General features: G+C 54.3%; 11 protein-coding genes across 11 annotated transcripts; 7 read left to right on the top strand and 4 right to left on the bottom strand.

Annotated features, from left to right (window-relative positions):
• Positions 1 to 1792: 1792 nt before the first annotated feature.
• PG994_012711 (uncharacterized protein) lies at positions 1793 to 2443 on the bottom strand (the record flags this gene model as incomplete). Its single annotated transcript, XM_066864120.1, has 2 exons — positions 1793 to 2061; positions 2155 to 2443. The coding sequence occupies 2 exons, from the start codon at positions 2441 to 2443 to the stop codon at positions 1793 to 1795; spliced, it is 558 nt and encodes a 185-aa protein (XP_066710268.1).
• A 755-nt stretch (positions 2444 to 3198) lies between these two features.
• Positions 3199 to 3785, top strand: PG994_012710 (uncharacterized protein; the record flags this gene model as incomplete). Its single annotated transcript, XM_066864119.1, has 2 exons — positions 3199 to 3211; positions 3475 to 3785. The coding sequence occupies 2 exons, from the start codon at positions 3199 to 3201 to the stop codon at positions 3783 to 3785; spliced, it is 324 nt and encodes a 107-aa protein (XP_066710267.1).
• Positions 3786 to 4605: 820 nt separating this feature from the next.
• Positions 4606 to 6052, top strand: PG994_012709 (uncharacterized protein; the record flags this gene model as incomplete). Its single annotated transcript, XM_066864118.1, has 4 exons — positions 4606 to 4690; positions 4750 to 4869; positions 4932 to 5793; positions 5911 to 6052. 4 exons carry the CDS (start codon positions 4606 to 4608, stop codon positions 6050 to 6052), a joined length of 1209 nt encoding a protein of 402 aa, XP_066710266.1.
• A 522-nt stretch (positions 6053 to 6574) lies between these two features.
• Positions 6575 to 7744, top strand: PG994_012708 (uncharacterized protein; the record flags this gene model as incomplete). Its single annotated transcript, XM_066864117.1, has 2 exons — positions 6575 to 6773; positions 6873 to 7744. 2 exons carry the CDS (start codon positions 6575 to 6577, stop codon positions 7742 to 7744), a joined length of 1071 nt encoding a protein of 356 aa, XP_066710265.1.
• Positions 7745 to 8589: 845 nt separating this feature from the next.
• Positions 8590 to 11228, top strand: PG994_012707 (beta-glucosidase precursor; the record flags this gene model as incomplete). The annotated part of the gene is made up of 5 exons (XM_066864116.1): positions 8590 to 8698; positions 8778 to 9092; positions 9174 to 9726; positions 9800 to 10205; positions 10299 to 11228. The coding sequence occupies 5 exons, from the start codon at positions 8590 to 8592 to the stop codon at positions 11226 to 11228; spliced, it is 2313 nt and encodes a 770-aa protein (XP_066710264.1).
• A 1208-nt stretch (positions 11229 to 12436) lies between these two features.
• Positions 12437 to 13030, top strand: PG994_012706 (uncharacterized protein; the record flags this gene model as incomplete). Its single annotated transcript, XM_066864115.1, has 1 exon — positions 12437 to 13030. The coding sequence occupies one exon, from the start codon at positions 12437 to 12439 to the stop codon at positions 13028 to 13030; it is 594 nt and encodes a 197-aa protein (XP_066710263.1).
• A 579-nt stretch (positions 13031 to 13609) lies between these two features.
• On the top strand, positions 13610 to 15398 carry PG994_012705 (chaperonin Cpn60/TCP-1 family; the record flags this gene model as incomplete). The annotated part of the gene is made up of 2 exons (XM_066864114.1): positions 13610 to 13655; positions 13771 to 15398. The coding sequence occupies 2 exons, from the start codon at positions 13610 to 13612 to the stop codon at positions 15396 to 15398; spliced, it is 1674 nt and encodes a 557-aa protein (XP_066710262.1).
• Positions 15399 to 16747: 1349 nt separating this feature from the next.
• Positions 16748 to 17300, bottom strand: PG994_012704 (uncharacterized protein; the record flags this gene model as incomplete). The annotated part of the gene is made up of 3 exons (XM_066864113.1): positions 16748 to 16841; positions 16952 to 17027; positions 17138 to 17300. The coding sequence occupies 3 exons, from the start codon at positions 17298 to 17300 to the stop codon at positions 16748 to 16750; spliced, it is 333 nt and encodes a 110-aa protein (XP_066710261.1).
• A 1166-nt stretch (positions 17301 to 18466) lies between these two features.
• On the bottom strand, positions 18467 to 19599 carry PG994_012703 (uncharacterized protein; the record flags this gene model as incomplete). The annotated part of the gene is made up of 2 exons (XM_066864112.1): positions 18467 to 18590; positions 18614 to 19599. 2 exons carry the CDS (start codon positions 19597 to 19599, stop codon positions 18467 to 18469), a joined length of 1110 nt encoding a protein of 369 aa, XP_066710260.1.
• Positions 19600 to 20246: 647 nt separating this feature from the next.
• On the bottom strand, positions 20247 to 23020 carry PG994_012702 (uncharacterized protein; the record flags this gene model as incomplete). Its single annotated transcript, XM_066864111.1, has 2 exons — positions 20247 to 21918; positions 21987 to 23020. 2 exons carry the CDS (start codon positions 23018 to 23020, stop codon positions 20247 to 20249), a joined length of 2706 nt encoding a protein of 901 aa, XP_066710259.1.
• A 1843-nt stretch (positions 23021 to 24863) lies between these two features.
• On the top strand, positions 24864 to 25205 carry PG994_012701 (uncharacterized protein; the record flags this gene model as incomplete). The annotated part of the gene is made up of 2 exons (XM_066864110.1): positions 24864 to 24904; positions 25046 to 25205. 2 exons carry the CDS (start codon positions 24864 to 24866, stop codon positions 25203 to 25205), a joined length of 201 nt encoding a protein of 66 aa, XP_066710258.1.
• Between the last annotated feature and the right edge of the window lie 13 nt (positions 25206 to 25218).

Genomic DNA, 25218 nt, shown 5'->3' with positions numbered 1-25218 from the left:
CAAACAGTTTTATCTGCGGGAGCCCATGTCCCAATACACATACTCTATTTTTGAAATGCATTGCCTGGAGAAGTCTCCGGTTCAACTCAATGCTTTCGCCAAATCCACAGCGCGACCCCTTCCACACCTAGCATCGTCCAGCTCAGAGTCTCTCACTTCGCTACCCGTAGCTCCAGCACATAATCGCTCCATCTTCCATATTGTCACCTGCGACGTGTAACTACTCACGTTTTTCCTCTTATAACATTGCTCATCGCCGTTCTATCTCCTTGTATGATATTGATACGATAGCTCTTGAATACGATGGGGCAGGATTCCCTCCCACCCGGAATCCGCCTGGGCGATACAGAATCGCTTCGGGCCACCAAAATAGTATAGGGTTTTGTAAAGGGCGGTTGGTCTATGAAATGACCATGAAGTCGGATATAGATAGACTGTACGTCAATTACCAAAATGACCGGCGACCAGGGCTCGTCAGCCAAAGTCAGTTGGACAAGGTCCGTCAGCCTGTGCTCCAATGTACCGGTAGCAGACGTTGTGTGCGGATCACTTGCATTTCTTGGGTAGAACAGTGGGTATTTTTGTGCAGCGAGCCGATGCGGGTTTCCGCCGAAGCACCAGTAGCTGAGGTAACTGGCAGTAGTGATATGTCTGAGTTACTGGGGGGAGGGTGCTTTCATCTCCCGAGATCGCACTATCCGAGCCCTCGAATTTTCCCTATTCGGGCAGCTCAAACATATAGGATGGCTGGCATGAAGGTTTGTGTTCCCAAGCGAAGTAGAGGCATCGTATTATTAGTGAAGCCCAGCATTGAGCATTTGGAATAGTGTAAACACCAACTAAGACGAACATTAGAACATTAGAACAGCAAGCACGATATGAAGGAAGCAAGGATGAAAGAGAGAGATAGAAGAGAAAAGGGGGGCTAAAAGGGGAGAAAGCCTGAAGTAACACACAAGCGGACAAATTTTACGAGACTCTGTCCAGTTTTGGTCTCATCATATGTCACCTACTACTCCGTAATAAAGGATAAAGTAGCAAGCGAGGTCATCGTCCATAAGGATCCTGTCTTACTGGGCCAAGCATTTTGTTGGCCACGATGTTGTTTCATTTAGTATAATTCGTGATACTAACACCATCTCAAAAGAAGGAGGAATATTCCAACGAATCATATCATCGAGCTTCCCCACTGCCCTGCCCCTTTTTCACTCCCCAACCAGACATCTCCTCATCTCTATCTGATGTGCCCAACAAGCCATTGCCGTTGTCTATTCCACCTCGTTCAAGCAGCTGGGACGGCTGGCCGGTAGCCTTACTGTCATCCACAGCTGCAGATCTGCCGAGCAGAGCAGGGAATATTGTGTCAGCCGGCACGAACAACATTCACAAGACGGAGTAATGATCGCCCACACCCTCTTTAGACAACAGGGGCTAGGCAAGGGCGCCCTCGTTCGATAAGACTGCCTTGGTGCCTCCCGCTATAAGCACGATGACTAGCAAGTTCAATGTCAGGGGCTTCATTAATATACATTCATCGCCCGAGCGTGTTGAAGATCACAAGAACCAGAGTTTAATCTTAATGTGTTATATTTCCATCTTCAATTGAAGATTCAAGGTGGAATAGTAGGGGGTGCATAAAAGCCACAACAGCGCAGCAGAGGTATCATCAATCCCAATTCCGAAACGCCCCCAGAAAAAGTTTCCTCCCCCAGCACACATCTCATCAATAACTAGCTAGCTAATAGCTAGCGGGCATGCCGGACATGCCGCCGCCGGGCACGGGGTAGCCTCCCTAGTTCTCGTTCCGCCGCTCGTCGAGGCAGATGCACATGGCGACGATGACGGCCAGGTCGACGTTGGGCGCGACGGTGACGTGGTACGTCTGCTGGCCGCCCAGCAGCTCGCGCGGGTTGAGGAGCTGCCGGTTGATGACGGCGACGGCCTGGCCCGAGGCCTCGTCCGTGATGGCCGCGCGCGTGTCGAAGAAGTTGCCTTTCATGAACAGGTTCTCGCGCTGGCCGCCTTCGCTCGTGAAGGTGGCGACGGATTTGGAGGATCCGACTTTTGGGGGATTCAGTCAGCTAACTTGTTGTAATCATTGAGGGGAGGCAGAAAATCAAGAAGTAGAAGAAAAAAGAGAAAGAAAAAACTTACAGCTGAATTTGCCCGCGACCTCCATGATCTCGCGCTCGCTCGGGTCCTCGACGTAGAAGGTCGAGTGCAGGCGCAGCAGCCGCTTCCGGATGGTGAAGAGGTGGTTGCCGGCCACGTCCATGACCTCTTTCCGGCCCGAGAGCGAGAAGGCGTTGCCCTGGACCTTGAAGACGGGCCGGCCGTCCAGCGTCTTAATGTCGAAGCTGTCGCCCGACAGCGACACGATCTTCTCCTTCAGCACCAGCGTCTCGCCCTGCGGTGGGGTCTGGTACGCCTTGAACATGCCCATGGGCCGGGGAAGGGGGGTAATCGTTGGGCCATGATGTGTGTGTGTGTGTGTGCGTACGAGGTAGGTATGGATTGATTTGTATTTGTTTTCTGAGGTTTCCTGAGTGCGACTTGAATAAGTGATTCAGATATGAAAACTTTTAATAGGGTCTAGTACTTAGGATAACAAAAAGAAAACTGCGAGGGTCGTTTACTTATATGCTTACATCCCGTATCGAAATCTTTCTCAATTCGCTTGACGCCATCATCAGCTCAATAACGGTCGGGCTAGTAAGCAGCTTTGTGGGGGTGGCCCTGGACGCTAACCCGCCCTAACTCGCTAACTCGCGCAGGCTAACTCGCTGACGCCGCAGGCCGCAGTAGCAGTTAGCCTGCGGCGTAAGCGGCACAGCATTGGCTGTGTTTGCTGTGCATCGCCCGCTGCTGGCCACACCAATAAGTGGCAAATAACTGGGGACAACCGACGGGGCGCTATTGGCGAAAGCGCGAGCGATTGGGATTTCGATCGGCCAATTTATTTTTATTCTCAGCTGTGCCGCACGGGTGGCTTCATGTTATTACACGGAACGAACATATTGATGAGCTGTCAACTGTCAACTGTCAACTGCCAGCTTTAAGGGGTTGGGGGGTATTGGCATGCCGGTCTATCATTGCACTGCACCTCCGCTAGTGAGGCTGCCAAAAAGTCCCGCCAATTGAACCTTCAGGCTGACACTGCCTATCGAGACACTGATTTCTATTGCGCATCATCTCAAAATGCCTGTTTGCTGTAGGTGTGCTCGTGAAGAAGATCAACGTGCTAATCGTCGCGAGATGACAGCCAATTGTTCTTGGCAAAACGTTCTTGTCAGTGTCACAACCAATCGACTGCGTCTAGAAACATCGCCCGCTTGGCAGGATGGTCGACAGGCAACTGTCACTAGCCAACGGAATCGCGTAGGCGAGATGGGATTGATCCCTCACCGGCAATCCCTTTGCCGTCCAAGCGAGGAGAAAGCAAGACTATCACCACCACTAACAACCTAATAACAGGCCACTACATCCCGGACCCCGGCCTCGGTCGAGGAAACCGGGAGGACGGACTACTCGGGCTACTACTGCGAGGAACGGTACCTGCTCCCCCACGACGGTGCCGAGCAGAACTGAGTCGACCTGCAGCACAAGATATGCTGACACCTGCTCCTGGGCGACGCGCTCCATCTGGCGCTCTAGAAGGACGAGAGTATGCCCTTCTCCTCCTCCGCCGGCGGCGACGATTACGTCGTCAAGGACCTGGAAATCGGAACGGGGACGGGCGGCTAGTTCGAGTCGCGGAACTTCCCCTTCGACCTGGTGGAGCCTAGTCACCGCCGACGCCGCCACTGAGGTGTTGCTGCCCCGGATTCGGCATCCAGAAATGGCGGCCAAATGTACGAGTCACGGCACAAACCAGAAGGCCAACAATGGAGCCCCTATAGCCTCGCAGGTGAGCCCATCGCACACAGAAGACGCTCTTCTTTCGCCTTTCGAGTGTATTCCTCGGATCAATCCGCCGGGTGCCAGAAACTGGGTATACCATGGTGATTTCGAACACGGCCGGGGGGTTTGGCTGTGTGTACTACATAATCATGATGTGTGATCTGGTACATAGGTAGGTTGGCTGGCATTGTAGAACGGTCTGGGCAGACCTTGGTGCATACTGCTTGCCCGTGAAGGCAAATACGGCTCTGAATCCCGCAAACTAACACAGAAACGTCCTATGCCGTGAGGATATGGGACCACCGGCGGAATCTTCGGTGGGCGCTGGTGGGGGTGGTCTAGCCCCCCTGAAATCTGCCAAAGTTTATTCCGCCAATCATAAGCGACGGCACCTGCCCGTTCCAGGTCAACGGAGCAGACGTCGTATGCAGTAGGTCGGAATTAGCTCATTCTCAACTACGATGGATTGATTTTTGGTGCCGAGAAACGCCTAGCGCTCGGAAACGGTTGTCGCAGGATGCAAGTGTGCGATCATGTCCGCGGATCCTTCTCCGGTATACGTGCTTCAGTCAAAACCAAGCATCTATAAAAAGAACCGAGGATCGTCTCTCCGAACACCAAGCTCGGTACCAAGAAAGTCAAGCATTACCTTGAGACGACTATTGGCTCATCTCACAGTAGTCAAGCAACTCCAAGTCTTTCAACATGGGTATTAACATGGGTCTCGGTGCCTCGCTCGCAGCCGGGCTGGCTGGCCAAGCTTTCGCCCAGCAAGCAGCCTATGGCCAATGTAAGCTTGACCCAGAACCATGGCACTTCTTGTACAAGCCATTGACATAGACTGACTAGGCGGTGGCAACGGCTGGACGGGTGCTACAACTTGCGTATCGGGATACACCTGCTCCGTCGTGAATGAATGGTACTCGCAGTGCATCCCTGGCTCGGGCGGAGGCGGAGGTGGAGGTGGATGTCCGTACCAATCCGCCCATGATCTCTTGATGGACCGGTGTATTCTGACCTACTACCATTAGCTCCGACTACGACGTCTTCCCCCGGCAACCCGACATCAGCACCAGGAGGCAAGGTCAAGTACGCAGGTGTCAACATCGCCGGGTTCGACTTCGGTATGGTGACATCCGGCACCCAGGACATCAGCCAGATCGCCGATCAGTCGTCGAGCGGCGTGCAGCAGATGCGGCACTTCGTCAACGACGACAAGTTCAACATCTTCCGCCTACCGGTGGGCTGGCAGTACCTGACCAACAACAGCCCGACGGGCAACCTGAACGCGAACAACCTGGCCAAGTACGACGCCTTCATGCAAGGGTGCCTGAACCTGGGGACCTACTGCATCCTCGACATCCACAACTACGCGCGCTACAACGGGGCCGTCATCGGGCAGGGCGGGCCCGCCGACGACCAGTTCGTGGCGCTGTGGACGGCGCTGGCGACCAAGTACAAGGCGCAAAGCCGGGTCGTGTTCGGCGTCATGAACGAGCCGCACGACCTGACGATCGGGACCTGGGCCCAGACGGTGCAGAAGGTGGTGACGGCGATCCGCAACACGGGCGCGACGTCGCAGGTGATCCTGCTGCCGGGCACGGACTACACGTCGGCGGCCAACTTCATCAGCAACGGGTCCGGCCCGGAGCTGCTCAAGGTCAAGAACCCGGACGGCACCACCAGCGGCCTCATCTTCGACGTGCACAAGTACTCGGACTCGGACAACAGCGGCACGCACGTCGAGTGCACCACCAACAACATCGACGGCGCCTTCGCGCCCCTCGCGACCTGGCTGCGCTCGAACGGGCGCCAGGCCTTCCTCAGCGAGACGGGCGGCGGCAACGTGGCCAGCTGCGGGACCGTCATCTGTCAGCAATTGGACTACATCAAGTAAGTTTTTCCCACTTTCAAGTATACTGCGTCAAAGCGCTATCCTTCCCTTCCTTCTTGCCCTGCACGAGTGTATATTTGTTTCCAAGAATTGTTCTGACAGATTGACCCAAACAGCTCCAACAGCGATGTTTATCTGGGCTGGACGTCGTGGGCTGCAGGAGGTTTCGATTCGTCTTACGAGCTGGTTGAGACTCCCAACGGAAACTCGGACACATACATAGTCTCGCAGTGCTTCGCCGCAAAGTGGAAGAATTGAGCTGGCGTTGAGGCTCCTTACTTACTTAGACTTGGGTGAGGAGGGAACTCATCCGGGGCAGGCCGTTGTCGGAGGCCAGAAAGTACACGAACCAGCCGATACGGAGAAAGAGAGGATGTCGGTCACTCCCGAATGCGACAAACCAGTACATAGACTTGAACCATAAATGAAAGGCAAGAGGTTCTGATACACACTGTGTGGCTCATCAATGATGATACCCAAGACGAGAAAGATAAGCAGCAAATGTGAAGCATGGAAACTGAAGTCGGAGTCGGGCAACCAGCTCCACTGGTTTGGCCAGCATCCGACAGCGCTCCGATGCCCTAGAGCTTATCACCCGCTGTAAACCGAACTTTGTTGGTCAAGCAGGCAATTGGCGCTCTATCTGCCGCTACGTCTTTAAATAAAAAGGCAAAAATCAAACAACTACAAATGCTTTCGAAGGGGGTTCTAGTCGATTGAAATACATATCATTGCTGATTTAAATACCTTACTACAGAGTCTCTACGTTTGAAAACCAGCATGGCAGAGCGAAAAGCCCGAGTACTGGTTGTTGGCGTTGGTGGGGTAGGAGCCATGGCCGCATATGCCTTGGAGATTGGAGGCAAGGCCGAAGTGACAGCGGTCCTACGCTCCAACTACGATGCTGTAGCTGAAAAGGGGTTCACAATTGACTCGATCGAACATGGTCATGACATCAAGGGATGGCGTCCATCACATAGTAAGTACTTCCAGCCGTGGCAAGTCAGACATACATTACACCCATTGTGCGATGAGATCATGCACTCACCTATACTCCTGCTCACCACTCTTATTATAGTTCGCAAGACGATACCTGATGTCGTTCAAGAGAACCTCGAACCATTCGACTTCATACTCGTGACCACCAAGAACATTCCCGACATCCCGCCCACGGTGGCCGACCTCATCGCCCCGGCCGTGACCCCGCAGCAGACCGCCATCGTGCTGTCCCAGAACGGCCTCAACATCGAGCGGCCGCTGCTCGCGCGCTTCGCCGGCAACCCGGTCCTGAGCAGCATCTCGCTGATCGCGGCGACCGAGACAGCGCCCGGGCAGATCCGGCACGACGACGAGGACGTCCAGTACATCAGCCCCTTCTTCCCCCCGCCGCCCGACCGGCCCAGCCCCGTGAGCGACGAAGCGTCCCGGGCCGAGGCCGCGGCGCGCCGGTACGTCGACGTCTACGGCGCGGGCGGCGAGCTCGGGCTCGACATCCGGTACGAGCCCGACGCGCAGCTGGCGCGCTGGCGCAAGCTCGTGTACAACGCGAGCTTCAACTCGGTGGCGGCGGTGCTGCGCATGGACACGGCGCGGATGCGGGCGAGCCGGCACGTCATCGACGACCTGGTCAAGCCCATCATGCGGGAGATCATCGCGGCCGCGAGCGCCGTGGGCGGCTACGAGTTCCCGGCGGACCTGCCCGACCGGGTCGTCCGCGTCGACCCCACCGACACGGCCTTCAAGCCGAGCATGTGCCAGGACGTCGAGAAGGGCAACTTTATGGAGGTCGAGAACATCATCGGCGAGCCCCTGCGCGAGGGCGAGGCGCGCGGGGTCGCTATGCCGACGCTGCGCACCATGTACGGGCTCCTCAAGGGGCTGCAGCTGCAGGTCAAAGAGACCAGGGGCCTGTGGGAGCCCAAATTCGAGGAGGATAACCCGTACAAATAGCGAGAGAAAGAGGAAGACTCACATAATGGCTAATCTTCGCTAAAAGCAATGGCCAAAGAGTGCTCCTAGAAGTGGTCGCATTAATGATGATGTTGTTACCAATGAGTGTACTTATTCCATCGGTCAAAGCCGGCACTTCGGTGTGACGTGGGTTGCCCGCTTTGTGACCTTATGACTGATCGCCAAGCAGGCTACTGTATGTCTGTACTGCACATGTACGGCGTAGATCCGGCATTGGTCTTGAGCCTGGGCAGATATGTCAAGGGAGAAAAAAGGCCAGCCAAAGCCGGGATCAGTCAAGCACCAGCTGAATGGTTTATTAATCAAAGAGCTCTTGGGACGACAGGCATCGTTTACCACCAAAGTCTCACCACGCTTTCGTAGTTTGTTTGGTGAGTGCCGGACCGACCGCAGAGAGGCCCCGACCGAATTTTGATGGAGATGACGGGCGACGGAAGACTGGTCCGCGCCCCCCAGCGCACCTGCAGTCGCCTAACCCAAGATTCAAGCAGGTTGTTGTGACGAGCAATTCCCCTAGGGCCGCCCCGGAAGTCATCCCATTCGATCACCACTTTGCATGGGTCTCCCAGGCGGTAAAGCTGGCCTGTTTCCCCGGGTTCTTCGATTGTTCCATTTGTTCGTTTGCATGTAATACTACGACATATGAGCAAGCCTAGTGAATATCCTCTGCCACGCACGTCAGTCAGCATCTGTAGTGTTGAAGAAGCATAAATACAGGCTTGGTTGCACTGCAGATTGAGGCTTTTGGTGACCACACACCCTTCACTTTTCTTTTCCCCAACGAGTGATGTACGCTTGGCCAATCAAGACAACTCAATTGGACAATGTGGTTTCTCCCTAGTCACAACCTCCTCGGGGCAGCAGTGCTGGCTGTTCTCTGCAGCCAGCCGACAGCAGCTAGCAATGCACAATCCCCACTAGTGCATCCATCCCGTGAGTGCAGCTCCTGTTAACCTATATCTCTACCTCTGTATGGAGTATTGCTGACCAACGTATTCTACGAAACCTACAGCGTCTGGGAAAGGGTCTGGACTATGGGCCAGCGCGTATGAACAGGCCCGCGAGCTGGTGGGCTCCATGACCCTGGAGGAAAAGGTGAACATCACGCGCGGTTTCGCCGTGACCGACAATGTCTGCGCCGGCAACACCGGCACCGTGCCCCGCCTCGGGTGGCCGGGCATGTGTCTTCACGACGCGGGCAACGGCGTCCGCGCCACCGACTTCGTCAGCTCATTCCCCTCGGCCATCCACGCCGGCGCCAGCTGGGACAAGAACCTGACGCACCAGAGAGCTTTCTATATAGGCAAGGAGTTCAAGGCTAAAGGAGGTAGGCTACGACAACACCCCTTTCTCTTTCTCCCATTGAAACGACTTTTTTTTTAGCCAGGACTAACTGTAGCGCGTATAGTGAACGTTCTTCTAGGCCCCAATGCCGGCCCCCTGGGTCGGTCGCCCCTCGGCGGCCGGAACTGGGAAGGCTTCTCCGTGGACCCGTACCTGTCGGGCCAGCTGAACGCCGAGACCGTCGTGGGCCACCAGGCAGCCGGCGTGATCACGAACCTCAAGCACCTGATCGGCAACGAGCAGGAAACGAACCGGCGCCCTTACTTCGGGGCCGAGGCCGTCAGCGCCAACATCGACGACAAGACGCTGCACGAGTTCTACCTGTGGCCCTTCATGGACGGCGTGCGCGCGGGCGCTGCCTCGATCATGTGTTCGTACCAGCGCGTCAACAACACCTACTCGTGTGACAACAGCAAGCTGCTCAACGGCGTGCTCAAGACCGAGCTAGGCTTTGAAGGGTTTGTCCTCCTCGACTGGTCGGCGCAGCACTACCTCGGCTCGGCCAACAACGGGCTCGACATGATCATGCCGGGCGGCGGCTCGTTCGGCCAGAACCTGACGGACGCGGTGGGCAACGGGACTGTGCCGGAAGAAAGGGTCACGGACATGGCCACTAGGTAAGAAGAAGGACCCCTCAGTTACCGCCCATGTTACGTACCGCCGACTAAAAACTGTTCCCGATCTTTACAGGATCGTCGCAGCTTGGTATCTCGTGCACCAAGACGGCGACAACTTCCCCAAGCCCGGGTTCGGCATGCAGAACCTGAGCCTCCCGCACGAGCAGGTCGACGCGCGCGACCCGCAGTCGCGGCCCATCATCCTCGAAGGCGCGATGGCCGGCCATGTGCTGCTCAAGAACGAGAACGGCGCGCTGCCCTTCACGGAGGCCCCCGCCATGCTATCCGTCTTCGGCTATGACGCGACAGTTCCCAAGACGAAGAACACGGACATCCTCTTCAATCTCGGCTACGAATCCTCGCCCGAGATGGCGCAGGCTGTGCTCGGCACTGAGGCGCATTTCGACCAAGCGGCCAGAGGTGGGACTATCGTCACGGGCGGTCGAGCTGGAGCCAATGGTCCTGCCTACATACTAGATGTAAGTCTGACTACATATGAACCTCCCTGAGTGCGTGATGATACATGAGTACTACAACTACATGCTGACCTCGCTCGATCTTTTACCCAACAGCCCCTGAGCGCCATCCAACACCGTGCCTACCTGGACGGCACCTGGGTCAACTGGGACCTCGAGTCGGGCACCCCGGACGTGAACCCGGCCTCAGACGCGTGCCTCGTCTTCATCAACGCCATCGCGACCGAAGGCTGGGACCGCGACGGCCTGCACGACAACTTCAGCGACGGCCTGGTGCTGCACGTGGCGGCCCGCTGCGCCAACACCCTCGTCGTCGTGCACGCCGCCGGCGTCCGCCTCGTGGACCAGTGGATCGAGCACCCCAACGTCACGGCCGCCGTCGTCGCCCACCTGCCGGGGCAGGACAGCGGCCGCGCGCTCGTACGGCTGCTGTACGGCGAGGCCTTCTTCTCGGGCAAGCTGCCCTACACCATCGCCCGCAACGAGAGCGACTACGGCGCCGCTTACGCGCCGTGTCGCCCCGAGGAGGGTGATATTGATCTGCAGTGCGACTTCGCCGAGGGCGTCTACGTGGATTACCGCCATTTCGACCAGGCTGGTATTGTGCCCCGGTTCGAGTTCGGATTCGGGCTGAGCTACACGCGGTTCGAGTACAGCGACCTCGCGATCAAGCCCGACGAAAAGCTGCTTCATGCGGGTGCGTCTACTTACGTAGACGGACTTTGGGACATCGTGGCCACCGTCCAGGCCACCGTCGCCAATATCGGCGAGCGCGACGGCGCCGAGGCGGCGCAGCTCTACCTGGGGATCCCCGGCGACGACAGCCCGCCGAAGCAGCTGCGCGGGTTCGAGAAGGTGCCTCTCCACCCGGGCGAGGAAGGGGTGATCACCTTTGAGCTGACACGCCGCGACTTGAGCATCTGGGATGTCGTGGGCCAGAGCTGGGTCGTGCAGGATGGGGAGTACGGCGTGTACGTCGGGGCGAGCAGTCGGGATATCCGATTGACGGGAACTATCAAGGCTTAGGAGAGCTTGGTACATCACCATCATCATCATCATCATCATCATCATCATCATCATTATCATTACAGCGCCGAGATGTGGGAATTGTAGATAGGTAGAGAGTCCTGGTCGTCTCTTGTGTGGGTAATAATGGTTTGGCTTGGCAGAGGATGAGGTTTACATGATATGTTTAACACATACAAGAAATATGTAACGAATGGGCCTCTCCGTGATTTCATCCTCGCCACCGAGAGGCGTGCATCTGCCGGTTCGTGACATCGTGCTCTACCCGCTCGACCAACACCTGCGTTTCCTAGGCCGACACGCGCCCTTAAGCCGCTGGATCTTCGGGCCGTGTCCTTGAGGGAGTCGACGATGTCCGTGAATACCATCAAGAAAGCAATGAAAAGGTAGGAGCATGCAAACGAGACAGAAGTAGAGCAGCAGCATACGGAAACTGAGGCGGTGATCAAGGCAAATTGGAGAAGTATGGTACTTATTACCCAATAAGGGTATGACGAGCTGAAGTCTTGGATTCCGCTACTTCACCACAACGATAAATAACCCATCACGTCTCGGTAGACCCGACTATTAGCCAGGATGTCGATTAGTACTGACATAGAATAAGAATATATTGGCTTTCCCTTCTTGTTCTTTCGATTTATACTAGGTCAGCCCAGCAGAAACAGAAGACTCACGAAGAGCAAGTTGGAATCAAATATATAAACTCGAACAGAAGCCGTGCAATGATCTGGATGGTATTTCGAAGACATTGGACATGGACCAATAGGTTGTTTGCTTGCTTCCTTTTTGCGATGGAAATCTGCCCTAGGTGATGTTCACAACCATACCTAGCACATACATAAATAAGAGGTACCTATAGAAGCCTAAGTCTCGATTCTGTCTCTCTGCTTGCCTAGGTATTTAAACATTGACTACCGGGCAATGACAGCCGTGCTTTTATTCTATTTGAGTACTTACCTGCTTCCTAGGCTGCCAATGGCAGGCGCTGCGCGGTTTGTTTGCAGCGCAAGGCAGCAGCTAAGGCTGCCACTCCCGCGCTGTGACTGGTTACACACACCTTACCCATGTGATACCGCAAACAGCCAACATCCCCTCACTCCAGCCTCAACATCATAAGGCGCTGCAAGATCCTATTTTCTACTTGTCCTAAGTCAATAAGTCAACAGTCATCCATTGATGCAAAGAATGTGGTAGCCCCATCTGTCACAATGCAGCCATATCGCCATCCTGGCCTCCCGAGACAGCCGCGTGGCGTCGGGGGCCTTTCGCGAGACGGGGCTCTGTACAGCCGCGCACCTGATGCCTTTACCCACCGAGTAGCCATGTACGGGGCCCGCCTCTACGCCACCGCCATGAGCAGCTCGTTCGAAATCGCCAACAGCAGCACCAACATCGCATCTCGGACCGTCGACAGCAGCAACAGCTCAAACCCCACGACGCCAGCCGGACTGGGCGACCTGGACCACCTGCGCGCCGAGGTCGTCATGATCGTGCTGGAGCACTGCACGCTGCGGACGCTGCTGCGGCTGCTGCGCGTCAACCGCACGGCCCGCGCCCTGGTGCGCTGCCTGCGCGGCTTCGACTCGGTGGCCGACACGACGAAAGGCAACCGGGCGCGCGCGCGGGGCGCCTACCACCGGATCTGGACCACCCTGGTGCGCATCCACCCTTTCCACGGCCTGCGCCTGCTCCTGACGGGCAAGATGTGCGACAAGTCCGGCGGCGCCGGGGCCCGGCTGCGGGTGGCCAAGGTCAAGATCCTGTGCGACAAGTGCGACGCGCCGGTGGGCAGGCTTTTGTGAGAAGAGTTACAGTGGATCAAAAGCGATGGAAGCTGCATAGGTATTGAACTCGATAACCTAGGCTATGAATAATGAAACATTACACGTCTATTGACTATGCCCAATTCATTTTTTACTTCTTGAGCAATACTGCGTATCATGGCAAAGCTGCAGTGGAAATGATGCAAGCGGCTCAGCGCTTTCTATTCCTTAGTTCAGTTCACGTTATCGATAACGTTAAGTAAGAACATAAGGTTAGGTACTGCGGCGGGGAACGATGAGAACGGTCGGGCCGCTACAGTGCCGGACCGCCAGGCGCCAGGTTCCAAAAGTCCAAGGAAGGCCAAATAGAAATGTGGATTGTCGGGGAGTGCACGGACTATCGGCGCCTGTCAATCGCAAAAGGCAGGCAAACGACAATTTTTCAACACCAGGGAAGCTACGATTAGTGACCCGAGACGTGCCCCTCCAGAAGCTGTCTTCACCTCCATATCCCAACTCGAACCCAACTCCAGCCTGGTCCGGTCCCCCAACTCCAACACTCTGACGACCTGCACGATACCCATTCCTTTCGTCAGTAAATAAACCAGATCCCTAATCATGTCGTTCGGCGGGCAGACCCCGACCATCGTCGTCCTGAGAGAAGGTGAGTCGAACCCCTCCTCCCCTACGAGGCTGTGGATCTATCTCCTGCTACTGCACTGCTCCCTCGAATGCCACAACAACGCAGAACATATCTGACTCCCTCTCTCCTTGAACAGGCACCGATGCGTCGCAGGGTAAAGGTCAAATCGTTTCCAACATCAATGCCTGCTTAGCTGTCCAGGCCACCATCAAGTCCACACTGGGTCCTTACGGCGGTGACCTGTTGATGGTTGACGAAAATGGCCGCCAAACCATCACCAACGATGGCGCCACCGTCATGAAGCTCCTCGACATCGTCCACCCCGCCGCCCGTATCCTCGTCGACATTGCCCGATCACAAGATGCCGAAGTCGGTGACGGAACCACATCAGTCGTCGTCCTGGCCGGCGAGATCCTCAAGGAGATCAAGGAGCACGTCGAGCAGGGTGTCAGCTCTCAGATCATCATCAAGGGCCTGCGGAGAGCCTCCACCATGGCCGTCAACAAGATCAAGGAGATTGCCGTCCAAACCGACGAGGCCAACAAGCGGGACACCCTGGTCAAGCTCGCTGGCACCGCCATGACCAGCAAGCTGATCAAGCGCAACACAGACTTCTTCACCAAGATGGTCGTCGACGCCGTCCTGTCCCTCGACCAAGACGACCTCGACGAGAAGCTCATCGGTATCAAGAAGATCCCCGGTGGCTCCCTGACCGAATCCCTCTTCATTAACGGTGTCGCTTTCAAGAAGACCTTCTCCTACGCCGGTTTCGAGCAACAGCCCAAGTCCTTCGAGAAGCCCAAGATCTGCTGCTTAAACGTCGAGCTGGAGTTGAAGGCCGAGAAGGACAACGCCGAAGTCCGAGTCGAGCAGGTTTCCGAGTACCAAGCTATTGTGGATGCGGAGTGGCAGATTATCTACAAGAAGCTCGAGGCTGTCTACAAGACCGGTGCCAAGGTTGTGCTATCCAAGCTCCCCATTGGTGACTTGGCTACCCAATATTTCGCCGACCGCGACGTCTTCTGTGCCGGCCGTGTTGCCGCCGGAGATATGGAGCGTGTCGTGCAAGCTACCGGTGCCACTGTCCAGTCTACGTGCTCCGACATCCAAGCGCACCACCTCGGTACTTGCGGAACCTTCGAGGAGCGCCAAATTGGCGGTGAGCGCTTCAACTTCTTCGAGGACTGCCACGAGGCCAAGACGTGCACACTTGTCCTGCGTGGAGGTGCCGAGCAGTTTATTGCCGAGGTCGAGCGTTCGCTTCACGACGCTATCATGATCGTGAAGCGTGCTATCAAGAACCACATGATTGTTGGCGGTGGTGGTGCTACAGAGATGGAAATATCAGCCTACCTACACGGTTTCGCCGACCAGAAGGTGTCGCACAAGCAACAAGCCATTATCAAATCATTCGCCAAGGCGCTCGAGGTCGTTCCTCGACAGCTGTGCGACAACGCCGGTTTCGATGCGACGGATATTCTGAACAAGCTGCGCGTGGAGCACCGCAAGGGCACGACATGGGCGGGTGTCGACTTCACGAACGAGGGTGTGGCAGATATGATGGAGCGCTTTGTGTGGGAGCCCGCACTGGTGAAGATCAACGCCATCCAGGCGGCGACGGAAGCCAGCTGCTTGATCCTGGGCGTGGACGAGACCATCAGGAACGAGGAGAGTCAACAACCACAAGCGCCTGGCAAGCCTCTGCCTCCGGGAGCTGCCCAAAGGGCTCTCCGCGGACGTGGACGTGGCATGCCCCGTCGATAAGTCTTCGAATGCTTTGGATGAGGCTGCTTGAAGGGGTTCTAAGAGGCATGACGAAGAGGACGGTACCTACTGACGCAAAGTCGGTGTCTTCACGGTTCTTCAGTACACTACCACCATAGATCTGTTCTCAAAGAACACTCGTTGTAGATATTCGGGCGTCGGTCTGGAAAACATATATTGAAAACTGATGAGGTTTGGGCTTACTCGCCATGGCGCCCAGGTGTTTGTTTGACTATACGAATCGTTGGCGGGTACGTAGGCCCCAAACCAATGAACCATAGTACCCAAGTACTTACATCAAAAGACTTCTTAATCAACTTCTCGAGAGCCTTGCTTTTCTTTTCTTCGTTGTATCAGCACTCTGATCCTCTAAGTTTCGTCTTGGCTTACCGTATCCGACTGATTCGCCCCTGCCTGTGGTGTTGAAACTGTCCACACAGCGGAGGGAATGAACAAATTCTACTTGACTAGGACTGAATCTGTGATATGACGAGACGGGCATGTGGTGTATCATACAGGTCGCAGGCTCCTGTACTTTTGGTGCTCTTGTCAAAATCATGTTCCGCTCAGCCAGTGAACTCTGTAAGCCAATGTCAAGGGGTTGAGCAGGAAACGGTAAATACTAGTACTATGCGCAGCAACTCCCTAACTCGACGACCGACCACTTACAAGGTTAGTACTAATTAATAAGTGAACAAGCTCCTAATCGAGTTACTACATCGTGTTGTCGTCCGGACGAGGTGATGGCCAGCCACGCTTCTCGTTTCCTATGTACATTCCTTCCTTTAGTAGGGTAACTGCATAATATGCAGAGAGATAAAGTGGAACCAAATTGGCAGTTCAAATTGCAATCAGTATTGCTTGGCACTCAAAAAGCCGCCTAATCCATGAGTTGAGGTTAGAAGCTGATGCTATCATGATGAGGTAGTACCAAGCGACTGCTACCGAGACGAACAAGTGCAAGCAATCTTGCCATACCGAATGTAGTCAGGCCGTTCAGTCTCACAAGTCAGTTGGGACCAGTCACACATGGGAAAGAGAGAAGACTGGACAGGCTAGGTTATTGGGGCAGCGATGTTCCATTCATCAAGCTACCAGATCATTGCTGAAGACATTTGCGACTTTTGCACCCGAGTCCCAGTGTGTATCTATGTACGTTCGGTTTCTTCCCTGTACAGCAGCAGAAGATTTCCCTGTGGACTTGTCATCCATGAATACCACCAGAAACCACCCGAGTCAACCTGTCATCTTCCATATCCTCGCTTCAGAGAGTCTCGATGTGTCAGTCCATTCCTCACCAGATGAGAGCAAAAGTTCTCCATGAGGGGGAGGGAGACGATAGAGCTCGTCTAAGCGGAGTAGCAGCGCCAGGTCTTGAAGGCGGCAGGGTTGTCGTAGGTGCCGACGACGTAGCGGGCGGCGAGACCGTTGCAGTTGGCGTCCCTAGAGAGTAGGTAATGGCATTTGCCCGATGGTTAGCAAATAAACCCGCACAGTAATAGGAAGAAGAAGCAGCAGTCAAGGGGGAGAGGGGGATGGATAGGATAACTTACTTGTAGGTCCAGCAGTCGAAGCCACTGTAAGTCTTGATGGACTTGGGCGTGGCACCACTCAGGGCAGTGAGATCCTCTATTCATAGTAAAGTCAATCGGTTAGTCAAAGAAAGAGAGCAACCTAGAACCAGAGAGTAAATAGGTTTTGTTGGTTGCTGGGCGAGGAGATGACTTGTAATCACTTACCACAGACCTGGAGGTTGCCACTGTCAGTCTTCTCGGCGCACTTGCCGCCCAGGCCGGTGTCGTCGCAGTACTTGAACATCCAGGCGGCGGGCGCCTGGACGGGGGAGGCGGTGGCGCCGAGGGCCAGAGCGGCGATGGTGGCGATCATGATGGAGCACTGCATCTTGATGGATTGGGTTGTTGGGTTTGGTGTGTAGAGAAAGAACGGGTTCTTTGTTGTGGACGGTGAAGGCTTTTTTCTTGGTGCAGAAGCGAGAGAGATAGAGAGTCGAGAAGAGAGGTGTTGAGAGTTGGTTGTGGATGGGAAGTAGGAATCAGAAACTGAGGCTGGAAAGCAGGGTATATTTATGCAGTCCTGGATGAAGTGAATACAGCAGAAGAGTGAATACAACAGGCGTAGCACCCTTGAAGCGTTTGTCAATAAGTCAATCGTGGTCACAATAGGGTCACTTGAACGGGAGGCACACGTCAGGTAGGTGAATACAAGAGCTCTCCCTCGCCATATTTCTGGCTTATGCACGGGTGAATACAACCTTGGTTACAGAAACATGACGGCTACCTTATCACCATACACCATGCCACTACAGCGCACGCACATCAAGGTGGATAAAGAGGGAACGGCCAGGATGGCAAGCCCATCAAGAGGGATCATGTAAGTGCTGATACTGCATTGTTCTTTGACGTATGGAGAAAGGGTTGCACAATGCGTCGTTGTTACCAATGCAGCATGTCAAATCGCTGTCTGCTTTATCCTCGACACGGAAAATAATGATTCAGCACTGTTGGGATTGACAATGCCCCCTGATTATGCAAACATGAGTAAACCTCTCGCAAGTCGGCAATAACCGAGAACAAGCCTAATCAAGGTAACAGGATAGGCAGAATATCCATATTGATTAGATAGGAAGGTGCCCAATATCAGCTGTATTTTGGTCTATGTTCATTATCGACGTGGTGGTAGAAGGTGGAGGGAATGATGGCTGCCATGTATCATCATGCTACTTGGATGGAACCGTCTTGCATTTGGTCCACAGCATCGCTAGATAGTAATTAGACCATAGGAAGCTCCAGCAACCCCAACGACACTTCTCCTGAATTGCAGTTGCTCGCTGGGATGTCAACCTTGCGATCCAGGTTCCATAGGTTTCTGGTACAGCGACTCTGCACCATATGATGCTACTAGTGAACTTCAAGGCTTGACATAGGAACTCGGATTGGTGGTCTCAAGCCGTCCTAGCAACAGTTTACACGAGGTACGAGCAGTAATGCTTCAGTGTAGCAATTCATTGATAGCCATATGGTACATATGCATTTCAACGCCAATGAGTATCACGCCTTGATCTCCCCCTTAGTCCCCTTAATAGCCACCAAATCCTCCTCATCGAGCACGATCCCAAAGTACCGCCGCAACGCCTCGACCCGCGCCGCGTCCGTCTGGAGCACGACATCGAGCCTCGTCTCCCGTTCCGCCGCCACTTCAGCTTGTCGTGGTCCAGGATGATGGCGCCATCCAGCTCGCCCTCGGCCACGGCCGTCTCGTCGGGGGACCCGGGCCCGTCCCCTGCATCGTCTTCTTCGATGCCGCCGCCGCTGCTGACCAGCCCCCCACCCTCGACATCGACGGGAAACTCCAGCAACTTCTCCCGGTCCGTCGTGAACCGCACCACGAGCACCTTCTGGTGAAAGAACGACCCCGGGCTCTTCCACGGACTCAAGTTCATCCCCGCAATGTCCTCGGGCAGGAACTCAAAGTCCACGAAGCAGTACGCGGGCGTCCACTCTTTCTCAGGGTGGATGCGCGACTGGTAGATCCAGCACGCGCAGTCCTGGTTCAGCTGCTGCGGCAGCGCCTCGTGCACGAGCCACATCTGCGCCGGCGCGACCTGCGTGTGCACGGTGCCGGGCGTCGCGAGCGGCAGCGGCGCGGCCGACTCGTTGGCGCCGAAGGCGACGTCGACCATGTACTTCTGCAGGACGCCGTCGGCGCCGTCCATCAGGGTGACGATGTTGACACAGTGCGAGAAGCCGCCGTAGCGCTTCTTCGACGGGTCGTACACGCGCGCGCCCGCGAGGTAGACGTGGTAGCCCAAAGACCGCAGCACGGTGTGGAAGAACGAGTTGACCTCCATACAGTAGCCCCCCCGGTGGCACTGCAAGGGCCGGGGCGCGCCGTCGCCGTCGCCGTCGCGGCCGGCGCCCGTATGCTGCTGCTTCTCGACGATCTTGCGGAAGAGCAGCTGGGGCCGCGTGGCGATGGTGCGGTGCCACGAGTAGTGCAGCGACAGGTTCTCGAAGGGGACCTTGACGACCTGGTGCTTCATCAGGCGCGTTAGGTAGGCCAGCTGCTCGGCCGCGGTCCCGAGCTGCTCCGTGACCGAGTAGACGCGCCGGGGCTGGGGCAGCACGATGCGGTCGAAGTACTGCTCCAGCTGGGCGCGGCTGTAGGTCGGGCGGTCCGCCATGTTGTTGAAGTTGAAGAAGAAAAAGAGCCAGTAATCAAGGTTCTTGTATAGGGCTATACGATGTCAAAGGGGTTGCCTATTCGGGGTTGCTGCTGAACCTTATTTCGACAGGAGAAAAGCAAGGAACGAATCGGCAATCTCAGCGACGTGACACAGTTACCCCGAGAAAGCCGAGATGGCGTCCAGGCGCGGAGAAGCTGGGACGATGGTTTGTCCAGGTGACGTCATTCTTTCACTGGTATTATCCACCGTGATCGGCAGCTGGGAAGCGCCATTGCCGCGACAGCCCACTCCTTGATGCTTCTTCACTGGCGTGTCTGGCACATATACCCTTGAATGTTGAGGTATTCTCACTTGGAATATGAAAATCGTGCCGGACATTCATGGACTGCGCAAGGGAATTGGAGGCTAGGATCCCACAGGACTGCACTCATTTTCAGAACTCACCCTAGATTTGTCAATGGACCAGAGAGGAAGGAGCTCTGTCATAATTAGCGATGTTCATATCTCCTATCCATCATGTCTTGCGCATGAGAAAAACTACTCTACAATGTCTGTTAATTGCTTGCGGGTGCCACAAGCCTCCTAGAAAATCATATGCCAAGCCGATTCTTCTCGGCCCATCTCCAAACCTATCCAGAGAAGACTCACTTCTTCTGGCGCCCAGAGACCTTCTCAAACTCCTTGGGATCGTAGAACTCGTTGCTTTCGGGGCAATCTTCGTCCTCCGCCATCGGGTACCGCACGCTGTAGGGGTAAAGCTGCTTAGCGAAGCACTCCAGCGGGCAATCGTAGCCACCACGATCGGCGATGCGGTAAAACAATCTTTTCCACTTGTCCATGCAGCCGACCACGTACAGGCCGCACCGGGCACGCGAAAACATGACGTTCAGGCGACGCAAGTCAAGGAAGCCGGGCTTGCTGACCATCACGGGGTCGACGATGACCACGTCGTACTCCCGGCCCTGCACCTTGTCGACCGTCTCGACGATGATGTCGGCGGCCTGGGGATAAACTCTTGTCATCTTTGTCTTCAAGTGTCTCAGCCGATTGTACTCGAGCTTGTAGGGCGTGAGCACCGCGATGCTTGCAGGGTGTTGGCCACCACCGATGCCGGCGTTGATAAGGCCTTCGAGAATACTTGTGATGGTAAAGATGTACTCATTACACCATTTCGGTCTTCTGATCTCTGTCGGATCATCACCACTTCTTCGACCAGGTCTGCCGTTTGGTCGTTTGTCGTAAATTTTAGTAATTTGGACCTCCTCTTCTGCCCCAGCGACGTCGAAGAAGACGATGGAGTGTTCTCTTCCGTAGGCGATCTCATTGTGCTCGACAATGGCTCGAGCCAGCGGTCTTGCTTCGACATAGGTTCTCTCGTCCGATTTCAATAGACCGCCGTAGCATGCGTTGTTGTAAATCGTTGCGACCTCTGGGACAGCCCGGTACTGAACATCAAAGGAACGGGACGGGAGGCCTCGGTTCTGAAGGCGCTCTTGCAGCGAAAGACCCATCTGGGCCTCGAAAGGACTTCTCTCCTCCTCCTTGCTGGAAGCAGGTCCCATCTGCTTGAAGTCACCGACCATGATCTTGCCGATGAAATTGGTGCTGTTGTCGTAGAAGCCAAGCAGAGGCCACCACTGGTACTCTGCGACGCGAGCAGCCTCATCAACAACAATGAGGTCACACTTAGGATAGTTCACCTTGCCTACAGCATTGTAGAATCCAAAGCTCATTTTGACTGCATCGTCACCAACTCCGGCAACGGTGGCACAGACAGCCATTGCCTTACTGAGAGTTTCAATCAGGTGAACCCTCACTCGTCGATGGAATTCCTTGAGCTTTTCACGAAGGGTGATCTTGCCGCCAGCATAGTCCTCATACAGAGCCTGAAGGTCTGGATACTGTGACATATTTTGCTTCATCTTTGTTCCAACTGCAAGTGACATGTTTTGTACTCGATCATCACCAACTTCATTCAGCTTGCCGCTTCCATAAGTCTGGTAGTGATCCGCTATGGCTCTGTTCGGCATCTTGGGGGTTGTCTGCTGCTGCGACTTTTGGGCAGCTTTCCTTGCCCTCTCCACCAGCGCCTTTCGTTTGGCGACTTCGGCGTCGCGGAGAAATATGGTTGTCTCGGTCTTGATACTGTGGAGCCTGACAATATAGGATTCGCCACGGGCGGATTCATCCAAACTCTGGAGCCACTCGTTGAGCTGGTGGGCGATGCTGTCGACTCCGCGATTTCCCGCCGACGTGAGTAGGAGACGATGAGACTTGGCGTCAAGGAAGAAAGGCTTTACAGCTTGAATGATGAAACTGTTGGAAGAATGATGGTCAGTATATATATCTGGCCTAATGAATGATATACAGAGGAAAATGCTTACTGGGTTTTTCCAGTGCCTGGACCGCCGTTGGCAATGACGAACCCAGCAGGTGCAGATCGGCCGAGCTGAAGGGCTACTCTCTGACTTGGATTAAGCTGCAGGCAATATGAATCAACAAGAGTTTTATCTGCAAGCCCATCGTAGATGTCAACTCGGGGAACTGGTGGAGCGGGAGCCGATAAGAACTTCAGACTTCGCCGTTGTCGACAGAGGCATGTCCAGGCTTCAAACACGTAACAAAACTCGCTGTGTCGAATGACTGTGTCCACGTATCCTGGCGTGCCTGCTTGCTCCAAGATGTATGTCATAGACTCTGTGCCGGACAAATTGCATGGTACCACAACATGCGGGATTGTGTTCAGAACAAACGCCATGGACTCTTGGCTTTCCAAGCTGCTCAGAAGTCTGCGGGGCTTGCTCTCCATGACGGTAATTCTCTCCAGATCGGGCTCGTCTTCGTCCTTCCCCAGACTGAAGTCAAACTCACTCCTTCTCTCCCTCTTCTGACGAGCTTGCAGTTTGGCCGTCAAGAAACCCGGAGGCGACGCAGGGAATGGCTCAATGAATTCCATCGACAGTCGTACCACAACGTTGGTAGGCTCTGACTGAGCAGTATCAACGCCCTTCGCAGAGTATCGGAGGCAGACGAAACCCCGGGCACCAGGTGAGAGGGGATCGGAGCGACACTTGGCCATCTTCTTTCGGGTTTTCTCGGGAATCTCCACAATGGCCACCAGTCCGCCATCTTCCTGCTTCAAAACTCGCAGGACTGTCTTGAACTCAAAGCCCTCCTCCAGTTCGTTGATAGTCTGAATTACCTTTGCACCCAGGCCAATAGTAGCAGAATACTCGTCCACGGAGGAGAACGAGTTCTTGGCTGTGAAAGGATCTTTGGACTTTCCGGTCCACGGCGGGATGAGTTGGTGAAGCGGGAAAACGAAGTCGTCGTCGTCGTCCTCGCCCCAACTGCGCATATTGAAGGCTTGGAACACCTCCGAGTAATCCCCATTCTTGAAAGAGCTGTACAACGTCATGATTGAGATCCAATATGGAGATCGAAAAACAACAACAATATTTTGTAATATCTCTCAAAGACGTTGCTAAAGTTCTTGATTGCGGGCAACAAGGGGATGATGCATCTGTAGAATGATTGGATGAGGTCGAGATGTGGTATGGTGAGGGAAGTCTCTGTACCACGGCTGTATTAGTAAATGATGATACAGCGATGATTCATTCCACGGTAAGGAAACGGTGGAGGATGGGCATGTTTTTGGAAGGCAATGGAGGGATGGTACAGATTAGAGCCAACTCACCTAATGCTGACGAGTCATACAATGTCGATAGAAGTCCAATGAGTGCTGAACAGAGGATCCCCCAAAGAAACTGTACGCCAAAAGACGATGCTCTTGAAGGTTCAAAGATTGTGTGCCCAAGAACGCTGTGGAAAGGAAGTGCTGGATGACTGTTCTCGCAGATTTCGAGAGAAACAATGCAAGGGAATGATATTTACCCAAAGATGCAGGATCTCGGACAGGAATTCGGTCTAGAAATAGAAGAGACTCCAATGGCTCAGACTTGCAATTCTTGAACGGCAAGTTCCAAGAACAGGGCGAGATTGAAAAGTCCAATGCGAGGAGATGGTGGCCCCAGAGACCCAAAATATTGGGTGAATTGTGGGAGTTTTGTGAGTCAGATCGGAAGAACAGTTCGGAAGCACAGAAATCAGAGATTGGAGAAGAAGATGCTTGGGATGTGAGCTAGAAAAGATGGAAGTGCCTGAATTGTTGATTGTTAGGCAACCTTACTTACTCAAGCTTGGAGCGTGAAATGGTGAAGATGGAGCGAGGGACCTGAAGCTTCGTTCTGATTTTGAGAGCTCTGTAGAGCTGTAACAGTTACCAATACCAGCATGCCAAAAATGAAATGACCCCGATATCCTACTTAGTCTAAGTATTACAACGTGGATGGCACGGATGTAAGTTCTGTCCTGAGTTCGCGGATTTACTCGCTTCGTACGTCGCTGGTAAATCTGGTGCTTCCCACCACACGGTCACGGTACTGGATATTTATGAGCTACAGTCTACAAGAATTGGGCTAGGCGGTTTAGGAAAGATCTCCAATTTCTGCAAAGTACATAGTAAAGCCAAGGTTAGGTGTGGATGAGAAACAGTGCCATCGACTGATAATAACTTTCAATAACGTGAAGAAAAACGACAATCCGATGCTAAGGGGGCAAAACAGGCGTTTGTAATATTCTCAGTGCGTTTTGCCCTCTCCGATGGTCATCATACACCTGGAAGGATTTGTTCTACACAAAAGAAGCGAGGACACCCAACTTGAGTAGTTTTCAACAGTGTGTGCTGAGGCAGTGCCAGGCCAGGCAAATCCACAAGGGGAAACTTCTTGATACCCCATGGTATCTTGGTTTATTTGATGTCCTGTAATTGCCAACGTAAGGTCGCTTGCGGACAAGGCCTCATAAATTCTCCTCCGCCTTCTTCTCGTTCTTGCATTCTTGAAATAACTGCATTCCGCCCGCGTATTGGACACCGAAAACGAACCCCACGATATCCCACTGCCTTCGAATGCCATCTACCAACTTTATTCTACTGATAATACCTTTGCTCGTGATGCGTTCCTCCACCGTTCTCAGCATCACCACCCTGGCCGCCTAAACTGTTTTGAGTGCGATATTCGTGCGTGCCGATCACTGTATGGATGCTGTCTACAACACCAAGGGCAGGATCGGTTGAGGCAAACGTGCCGTCGACGACCCGATTGAGCATGTTGCCGACAACGCTACTACACACATGGCCATGGAAGTCCGGAAATGGACGAACACCTACCACGAGAAACTGAGCCACAAGGCCATACTCTATGGCAATTCCGTCCAAGACGCCAGGACGAAGTGAAACGAGGTAAAATTCTATTCAGACATGCCAATACTTCCAACTTCGCCTTCCACTCAACTAACATCATCAACCGATTCAACTAGACTCTTTCTGACATGGAAAAAACACAAAATAGTCTGTAATCAACACCCCGACTTCTGCAGACAGGATACGATCTGGAGCATCAAGGGCGTCGTCGTCGCGCACTTCTGCTTACTGGGGCGACAAGTGCAAGTACAACCCGACCAACTTCGACAACGCCTGGAATGACATCGAGAAGTCGCGCAGCAAGGTCAACCTCGCCGGCGAGATCCACGAGAACAGTTAGGCGTACGGGGTCA

This window comes from Apiospora phragmitis, assembly GCF_038363925.1.
Source record: "Apiospora phragmitis strain CBS 135458 chromosome Unknown utg000010l:1.0-9815664.0:9184709.0-9829525.0, whole genome shotgun sequence".
NCBI classification, from domain to species: Eukaryota; Fungi; Ascomycota; class Sordariomycetes; order Amphisphaeriales; family Apiosporaceae; genus Apiospora; species Apiospora phragmitis.
The sequence above is the reverse complement of the archived record's forward strand: the minus strand, read 5'-3'. Positions and strand labels throughout refer to the sequence as shown.